Below are 10,000 nucleotides of genomic sequence, written 5' to 3'. Positions count from 1 at the left end.
TAGCCGGGCGTGGGATTGAACGCAGGTCCGCAAGATTGCTAGACCAGCACCTTAACGCTGCGCGGTAAGAGGGAGAGAGAGAGAGAGAGAGAGAGAGAGAGAGAGTGAGAGAGAGAAAGAGAGAGAGAGAGAGAGAGAGAGAGAGAGAGAGAGAGAGAGAGAGAGAGAGAGAGAGAGAGAGAGAGAGAGAGAGAGAGAGAGAAATAACGAATTAGAAAGAGACCAAGAGAAGAGAACGAACGAATGAGAAAGAGACCAAGAGAAGAGAGAAAGAGACCAAAGGTCATCAAGGTCAAAGCGAGGTCACACCCCAGCCGGAAGATGAATAGATCACAGCCTGACCTTGCCTCGCCAAACCCACTCTCCCCTCCCGCCCCCTCCTGCCTCTCTCCTTTTATCCTCCTACCCCCCCCACATCCCCGCGCTTCCTAAACCCCTTCCGTACACATAAAAAATACACATAGAAGTACGGCGGTTTCCTCCATTCAGCCGCCAAGTTCACCCGTCTGTCTCTATGCCCTCCCCCCCTCCCCCACCCCACCCCACTCCCCTCGGCCCAGACACAAAAAGGCGGGGAGAGAGGCATGCGGACGAGATATGAACGGTAAAAAGGACAGCGAGAGAGAGAGAGAAAGAGAGAGAGAGAGAGAGAGAGAGAGAGAGAGAGAGAGAGAGAGAGAGAGAGAGAGAGAGAGAGAGAGAGAGAGAGAGAGAGAGGGAGGAGGGAGGGAGGGGAGGGAGGGAGGGAGGGAGGGAGGAGGGAGGGGGAGGGAGGGAGGGAGGGAGGGAGAGAGGAGAGAGTCAAAGAGAGAGAGAGAGAGAAACAGTGAGAGAGAGAGAGAGAGTGAGAGAGAGAGAGAGAGAGAGAGAGAGAGTGAGAGAGAGAGAGAGAGAGAGAGAGAGTGAGAGAGAGAGAAAAAGAGAGAGAGAGAGAGAGAGAGAGAGAGAGAGAGAGAGAGAGAGAGAGAGAGAGAGAGAGAGAGAGAAAGAGAGAGAGACAGAGAGAGAGAGAGAATTATATAAAACCGTAAGAGATGGTGGTTAATTATTGATAATAGTGGTAATGATGGATGAAGATGATGATCATGATGATGATGGTTGTGATGATAATGATCTTGATGATGATGACGATGATGATGATAATCAAAAGGTAAAAAGATGAAGATGATGACTTGGAGATAAGGGAGAAGTAGTAGGAAGAGAAGAAAAAGAATTGGAAAGAGAGGAGAAGAAGTTGACGAATGACGACAAAAACAATAATAAATGCTATCATTAATAAAAAAAAAAACAATAACAAAAGCAACAACAACAATAACAATAAACAAACAACAACAGCGAATAGAGGAGCTAGGCGAAAGAGAAGCGGAGAAGGCAAGGCAGACGACGATAACGAGGAACAGGAGAACCACCCGAAGAGGAACCAGCCCCTCAGACGAACCAGAAAAGAAAAGGAAGAAAACAAAGCCAACCTCCCCACAGCTGGTCCTTTAAAAAGCCTTCAAAATCGCCCCTATGCACTTCCTGGCCCGCGGTGACGAAACGCGCCCACCACCTCCGCCCATCCCCGCCCGCGCCCACGCCCACGCCCGTCTGCTCTTGTTAGTTCTGGTGTTCGTTTCCGCTGTCTAGATCTTATGGATCATTCTGGGCCAATTTATGATTAAAAAAAAAAAGCTAAATAATTATTTATTAACTTACCAACATGAGCAAACATATCACTGTTGTAATATTCCTATACCAGTATATATACATACATACAATGACAGTGAGACATATAGACAGACAGACAGACAGACAGACAGACAGACAGACAGACAGACAGATACATAGATAGATAAATAGATAGACAGGGATAAGTAAGTAACATTCTACGGGAAAAAAAACTGCTCTCCTTACCGTGAATTCGACACATTCGTCCGTCGGTGCCTTTGCTAACCGCTCTAGTTCGAACGAAGAGCCCAAAATACACATCTACACACTTTCAACACTTTCTAGCTTCTTCCCACCCCACCCCCATCCACCCCATCCCCCCACCCCCACCCCACTTCCTCCTTTCTTTTTTTTTTTTCCTTTAAATCTCAAGGCAATTTCCAAACCCAAATTATGCAAAGACGCCCCACTGACCTCACGAAAATGGGGGGGGGGGGGCGAGGAGGGGGAGGGAGGGGGATGTATTGAAGGAGAGATTTGGACATCCGAATTGCGTCCTCTCTCCCCCTCCCCTCTCCCCCTTCCTTCCTGTTCTCGCGTCTCCGGTCTTTCGTTTTTAGCCTCTTATTCCATTTTCATTAATTTTTCTGACCCCTTTTCCCTTTTCTTCTTCTTTTCTCTGAAATCCCTTTATACATCTTTTAATTTAGTTTTTCGTCTCACCTCCTATTTTTTGTATTTTCATACTCTTGCGATTATATCTTCTCCCTGTTATTTGGTCTGTCTGCCTAGACTAAAACACTCCCCCCCTTCTCCCCCTCTCTCTCTCTCTCTCTCTCTCTCTCTCATCTCTCTCTCATCTCTCTCTCATCTCTCTCTCATCTCTCTCTCTCTCTCTCTCTCTCTCTCTCTCTCTCTCTCTCTCTCTCTCTCTCTCTATATATATATATATATATATATATATATATATATATATATATATATATATAACTCTATCTCTCTCCCTCTCCCTCCCCCCCCTACATCTCTCCATCTTCTCGCAGACTAGAAGAAAGGGAAGACCAGGGGGTGAAGAGGGACACCCCCAGCTTTCCATTGCATAACACCCTTTGCATTCTCTAAGGAAATGGGAGACAACCAGGATGCGACTGGAAAATCAACAAAAAACAAATATATGCAAATACTTATTACTTGATAGGCAGACAGACCAACAGACAGATACATACACACGCATTTATACATACATGTACAGAGAAACATGGGACAAAAAGACATACACACACACACATACAGCATTCATAAACACAAAATGGCACATCAAAAGACAAAAACCAAAAAAAAAAAAATAAATAAATAAAATAAAATAAATAAATAAACAAAAATCGAGAAAAAAGAGCAACAACCGAAACAAAGACAAAGCTGGCAATACCTAGAAAGCGCGAAAGAAAACAAACAAAACAAAAGAGAGGAACAAGCGAGGCAAACAAGCATTGAACAACCCCGAACACAAACAGGAATAGAACTTATTCGTCCCCCCAAGGACACCCTCCACCCATGCATGACGGTACTGCGTGGGCGCGGACCGGCGGACGGGCGGGTGGGCGGGGGTAGAGGGGGGTGACGGGCGCGGTGGGCGGGGGTAGAGGGGGGAACGGGCGGGTGGTAGCGGGGGTAGAGGGGGAGGACGGGCGGGCGGGCGGGGTTAGGGAGAGAGGGAATGAGGATTTAGATGAGGGGCAGAGGATGGAAAAAAGGGGGGGAGGTGGAGGAGAAAAAGGCGAAGAAGTATTATAAGTAGATTGATAAAGATGAAGATGATTACGAAAACAGCGAAACCGGTTAAGAACGGCCTTAAAATCAGAATGGAAACAAACTGGCAAAAAACGAGACCGAGATAAATAAATAAACAAATAAATAAAAAGAGAGTGAGGGAGATATTTCTAAGGAGGAGGAGGAGGAGAAGGAGGAGGAGGAGGAGGAGAAGTAGAAAGAGGAGGAGAAGTAGAAGGAGGAGAAGTAGAAAGAGGAGGAGGAGGAGGAGAAGTAGGAGAGGGAGGAGGAAGAGGAGAAAGAGGAAGAAGGAGAATGAGAGGAAGAAAAAAGAAGACAAAAGGAAGAGGGGATGGAGAAAAAGGAGATGGCAGGGGAAGATAAAAAGATAAAGAAAGGGATGGTGAAGGGAAGAATCGCGACCTGGAGGAGAAAGAGAGAAGTTCGTAAGGATAAGGAGACGAAGAAGGAAGATCGGCGGAAGAAGAAGAAGAGGAAGCGGCGGGGAAGTGGAGACGGAAGAAGGGAGGGGGAGGGAGAGGAAGACGAAGAAGTAAGTGTGGAGGGAGAGGGCGAGGGGGAGGAGGAGGAAGGGGGGGGGGAGCGCGAATTTTGCAACGACCACGTGAATCCCACGAGCTCCCTAAATGACCAAGGGAGGGGGAGAGGAGGAGAGGGGGAAGAGGGGAGAGGGGGGGAGATCGAGTCATCTGACATCCCTTCCTTCTTCCGGTTGCCGGGTTGACCATGCAAGGCTGCGCGTTTTTCGGATGTCTGTCTGACCCACATCGTTCGTCGTACTCCCGTCTGTTCAGCCCAGTCCCGTGGCTCGTCCTGCTGTCACACTCGTCATTATTGTTTACATTTCATATCATTCTTTAAATCCTTTTTACCTATCATTACCACCAAAGCCCTTAGTGACACACCTGAGGATCATTTAATATCAACTTTTATCAAATTTATGGGATTGCCATTTCCATCGCCATATCATTATCATCATCGTCAACTTCAATAGCTTTCTTCTCTTCATCTCCCAATTCTTTTGGCTTTTGTTCATTTTGCATCCCCATCTGCTTCCAAGCTCCTCCATTTTCTCTCTCCCTCTCTCTCTGGCTGTCTGTCTCTGTCCGTCTGTCTGTCTGTCTGTCTGTCTTTGTCTTTGTCTTTGTCTCTCTCTCTCTCTCTCTCTTCCACTCCCTTCCTCTCTCCCTCTCCCTTCCTCCCTCCCTCCCTCCCTCCCTCCCTTCCCTCCCTCTCCCTCCTCCCTCCCTCTCTCCTTATCCCTCTCCCTCCCTCTCTCCTTATCCCTCTCCCTCCCTCCCTCCTTCCCTCCCTCTCCCCCTCTCTCCGTCTTTCCTCATTTCGCATCTGCCTCCATTTCTGCCACTCCTTCCCTCTCCTCTCCTCTCTTGCATTTCGCCGCCTTCTCTTCTTACACCATTATCTCCATTTTCCCATGTCCGCGTCCACTTCACCCAATTTATCTAGGTAAAAGAAACAAGGACCAAGTAGAAGAAAGGGGAGGAAGACAAGAATAAGAAGTAAAAGATGATGATGATGATGAAGAAGAAAAGGAAGATTAAGAAGAAGAAGAAGAAGAAAAAACAGAATTAGTAAAAAACAAACAAAAAAGAAGAAGAAGAAGAGAGAAAACCCGGCGCACCTCTCATCCCCATTCTCATCCTCTCCCTCTCTCTCCCTCTCCCTCCCTCCCTCTCCCTCTCCCTCTCTCTCTCTCTCTCTCTCTCTCTCTCTCTCTCTCTCTCTCTCTCTCTCTCTCTCTCTCTCCCTCTCTCTCCCTCTCCTCTCTCCCTCTCCCTCTCTCCCTCTCTCTCTCTCTCTCTCTCTCTCTCTCTCTCTCTCTCTCTCTCCCCCTCTCCCTCTCCCTCTCCCTCTCCCTCTCTCTCTCCCTCTCTTCCTCTCCCTTTCCCTTTTTCCCTCTCTCCCTCCCTCTCTCCTCTCCCTCTCTCCCTCTCCCTCTCCCTCTCTCCCTCTCTCTCCTCTCTCCCCCTCTCCTCCCCCTCTCCCCCTCTCCCCTCCCCCTCTCTCCCTCCCCTCTCCCTCTCCTCTCCTCTCTCCCCCTCTCTCCCCCTCTCCTCCCTCTCCCTCTCCCTCTCCCTCTCCCTCTCCCTCTCCCTCTCTCCCATCTCTCCCCCTCTCCCTCTCTCCATCTCTCCCCCTCTCCCTCTCTTCCATTCGTCTCTCCCCCTCTCCCTCTCTCTCCATCTTCCCCCCCTCTCCCTCTCTCCATCTCTCCCCTCTCTCCCTTCTCTCCTTCTACTCCCCTCTCCCCCTCTCCCTCTCTCCCTCCCCCTCTCCCTCTCTCCATCTCTCCCCCTCTCCCTCTCTCTGTCCCTCTCTCCCTCTCCCTCTCTCTCCCTTGCAAGCGAATCACGTGACACCTTTGCCATTCCGACAGGCCTCGCTTTCGACACCTCCGCGCCTCCCCCAAGCAGCATTCCTCGCTCGACCCCGCCACCCCGCTATCCTTTCCACCCTATCTCGCCTTCGCACCCTTCCCCCTTCCCCCCCTTCCCTTCCCCTAATCTCTCCGCCCTAAACCCAGAACCCCCCCCCCCCCCCAATTCTGTACTCCACTTCCGTACTCCCTCTCATCTCCCTCCCCCCCCCCAAAAAAAAACACTTCCGTACTCCCTTTTTATCCCCCATTCTACAGCCCCCCCCCCAACCCCCCAAAAAATCAGCACCCCATCTTTTTAACCACACTTATTCCATCTTCTCTTCCACCTCGCACCCCCTTGGGGAAGTTTCCCCCTTAAACAAGTCCCCCATCTCCCCTTTTAAAAAAAAAAAATCCCCCCTTGAAGTTTCTTCTCTAAAACAATTCCAAAAGTCCCCCCCCATCTCCCTTTTTTAAGAAAAAAAAAAATCCCCCTTCACCCCCCCCCTTAAAAAAGAACCCCCCCCCAAAATCTCCGCCATCCCCCCTTAAAAACAGAACCCCCCATCCCCCCCTTAAAAAACAGAACCCCCCAAAAATCCCCCACCCCCCAATCCCCCTTAAATCGAAAAAAAACTAAAATCCCCCCCACCCCCGCCCCCCAAAACATCCGAAGGAAACCGTAACCCGCGTTGGGTTGCGACCTCGACACCCTGACCCAGTAACGGGATGACCTCGGCCGGGGGGGTGGTGGTGGTGGGGGGTGGGGGAGTGGCCAGCTGGAACAGGTTGTCGCGGCCGCACCTCCGCCGGACACGACAATAAACAGATTAAAGACCATTAAAACCCCGGGCGGACACGGGCGCGACCACGGGCGGGCGGGCGGGCGGGAGGAGACGAAGCGCGAAAGACGAAAAGAGGAAGAAAAAGAAAAAAGAAGCGGAGAAGAAAAGATCCAGAGACAAAAGAGAAAACAAAAGAGGATATGAAAGACGAAAGACTGAAAGAAAAAAGAAAAAGAAAAACAAAATCTAAACAAAATCATCAAACTGAAACAAATTATACAAAAGAAAGCCGGCCAATCATCGAGACAGACAATGTCGAAGTTACAATAATGAGATTAACCGGATAAAAGAAGAAAGAAAAAAGAAAAAAAAACATAATAACCACAGAAAAGAAATTCTGCCAAACAAATGTGCAATGAAATAAATCAATTACACAATCCCGTGAATGACAAACAAGTAAACATCCATATTAACCAAACCAAACACCACGACTTAAAACAAAAACAAACAAACAAACACCAAAACAATATTAAAAAAGGAGAAATTAATGGAAAACAGAACTGCAGCGCGGAAAAAAATGCCCCCCCCCCCATTAAATAAAGGAAAAAGGACGCAAGCAATAATAAGATGATTAAGATAAACGAACGAGGAAATAAACAATAAAAAAAAATAAAAATAAACAATAAAAAGAACGAGGAAACGCGCGAGAGGTGGAGAAAGTGAAGGATAATGTGGACGAGAGTGAATAAATTAAAAGCACTCAAGACGATTAGAAGCGCAAGAAAATGAAGAGAGAGGAAGGTAAAAATGCAAAAAGAGGGAAAGGACGAGATGGTGATAAATGGGAAGATTAAGGGGAGAGATATTTTCAATAATAGTTCTAATAGGTTGAGGAAAGAAAGGAAAGGAAGAGAGGGAGATGGCGATGAGGAGGAGAAGGAAGGGGAGGGAGAGGAGGAGGAAGAGAAGGTAGAGGAAGAAAAACAAGAGGAAAGAAGAAGGCGCCAAACTCCGAGAACACCCCCCTCCCCCCAACCACACCTCCCGAACCCCACCACCGCACGACCAGAAACCCCAAACCCCAAACCCCAAACCCCAAAACCCAGCAACAAGACGAGACCCAGAAGAAACAACCCCTAAGAGAGAGAGAGAGAGAAAGAAGAAGACGATAACAACAATAATAGGAAGAATGCGGATGACCAACCCTTCGAAGAAAAAAAGAAGAAGAAGAAGAAAAAAGGGGAGAAGACAAAAAAGCGGTGCCGTGTGTGAGGCGGAGCGGAACGCCGTCCCTGAAGGCGAACCACCTGGCGGGTCGCGCGGGGCCGCTTCCCCCTCGGACCCGCGCCTCCTCTTCCACTCGCCTCGCTCTCGTTCCTGTCCTTGTCAAGACGCTTGTTCTTGTCCTTGTTAAGACTCTTGTTCTCGTTCTTGTTAAGACGCTTGTTCTTGTTCTTGTTCTTGTTAAAATGTTCGTTCTCGTTTTTGTCCTTGTTAAAACTGCTGTTCTCGTTCTTGTTCTTGTTAAAATGTTCGTTCATGTTCCTGTCCTTATTTAAGTTCTTATTCCTGTCCTTGTTTAAGTTCTTGTTCTTGTCCTTGTTTAAGTTCTCGTTCTTGTCCTTGTTAAAATGTTCGTTCATGTTCTTGTCCTTGTTAAAATGTTCGTTCATGTTCTTGTCCTTGTTTAAGTTCTTGTTCTTGTCCTTAAGTTCTTGTTCTTGTCCTTGTTTAAGTCTTGTTCTTGTCCTTGTTAAAATGTTCGTTCATGTTACTGTCCTTGTTTAAGTTCTTGTTAAAATTATTGTTCTCTTTTCTTCTTTAGGTTCTCGTTCATGTTCATGTTCTTGTTTAAGTGTTCCTACTTTGCTTTTGTCCTTGTTCAAGTTCACGTTCTTTTGCTTGTTCTTGTTCAAGTTCTGGTTCTTGTCCTTGTTTTAGTTTTTGTTCTTGTTCAATTTTTCCTTCTCGTTCCTGCTCTTATTTAAGTTCTCGTTCTTGTTTCTCAATTTTGTCTTGTTTAAGTTCTTGTTCTTGTCCTTGTCTATGATCTTGTTCCTGTCCTTGTTTAATTTCTCGTTCTCGTTCTTGTCCTTGTTTCTGTTGTTCTTCGTAATCTTGGCTTATTCTATCCCACTCTTTTTCTCCTATGTCACTTCGGTCTTGTTAATTTGCCCTTCCTTCTCTTCCATTTCTTTCTTTCTCACTCCCATTTTTTTCTATTTCTTTTCAATCCACAGTTGTTGTTGTTGTTGTTGTTGTTGTTGTTGTTGTTGTTGTTGTTGTTGTTGTTGTTGTTGTTGTTGTTGTTGTTGTTGTTGTTGTTGTTGTTCTTCTTCTTCTTCTTCTTCTACTACTACTACTACTTCCTCTATTCTTCAACCTCACTTTCGTACATTCCTTCTTCTCTCCTCTCACTTTTGTGTTCTTAGTCTACTACTATTCCATTTTTCTCTGTTTCACAATCTCATTACTGTTATCATCACTCATTTTTTACTCTTCGTTCCTCTCTGCTTGTTCGCAATATTCTCCTTCTATGCCATCCCATGTTCCCCATGTCTGTTTACATTCATCTCATCGCCATCATGTACGTGACATTTTAAAAATCTAAACCCATATAATTTTTTTTTTAACAATGCAGATTAAAAAAAAAAACATGAACAAAAAACATGCACAAAAAAACAAAGATGCAGTCAAAAACACAACAACCTCATACTAAAAAAATATATATATAACAATAACAAGAACAAAAACATGATGATGATGATGATGATGATAACAACAATAATAACAAACCCGAGAGTGCGAAGCCACGCCCCCGACCCGCGAGTGCCATGGGCGCCCACCCACACCCGGCCGCTGAATCAACAATCGGTCTTCGAGAGCCACGGAAGCCCCCCGCCCCCTCCCACGTCACGGGATACGAATCACGACCTTGTGGCTTGTACTTCGATTCTTCGGTTATTTGTTTTTAATCATTGTTCTTATTATTTATTGTTGTTATTACACGATCTATTTCCCAGCTGCTGCCACTGTTATTATTCTAATCATTAATCATAATCATCATTATCACCGACGGTTATTTTGTTCATAATTATCATCATTACCACTCTTATCATTTTGTATATCATCATTATCATCATTATCGCTCTTATTATTTTGTATATTATCATTATCATCCTCATCGCTCTTATTATTTTGTATATTATCATTATCATCATTATCGCTCTTATTATTTTGTATATCATCATTATCATCATCTTCACTTATCATTTCGTATATCATCATTATCATCATCATCACACGTTATCATTTTGCATATTATCATTATCCTCATCATCGCTCTTATTATTTTGTATATTATCATTATCATCATCATCACTCTTATAATTAC

General features: G+C 45.9%; 1 protein-coding gene across 1 annotated transcript in view; it reads right to left on the bottom strand.

Moving 5' to 3' along the window:
* Positions 1-10,000, bottom strand: part of LOC138859743 (uncharacterized protein DDB_G0291143-like) — a 40,874-nt gene that overhangs the window by 17,957 nt on the left and 12,917 nt on the right. The window contains exon 2 of the mRNA XM_070115795.1: positions 7,971-8,355. Coding sequence (XP_069971896.1) covers positions 7,971-8,355 — 385 coding nt within the window. The remainder of the gene's footprint in view (positions 1-7,970; positions 8,356-10,000) is intronic.

Source organism: Penaeus vannamei, chromosome 38, assembly GCF_042767895.1.
Source record: "Penaeus vannamei isolate JL-2024 chromosome 38, ASM4276789v1, whole genome shotgun sequence".
NCBI classification, from domain to species: Eukaryota; Metazoa; Arthropoda; class Malacostraca; order Decapoda; family Penaeidae; genus Penaeus; species Penaeus vannamei.
The sequence above is the reverse complement of the archived record's forward strand: the minus strand, read 5'-3'. Positions and strand labels throughout refer to the sequence as shown.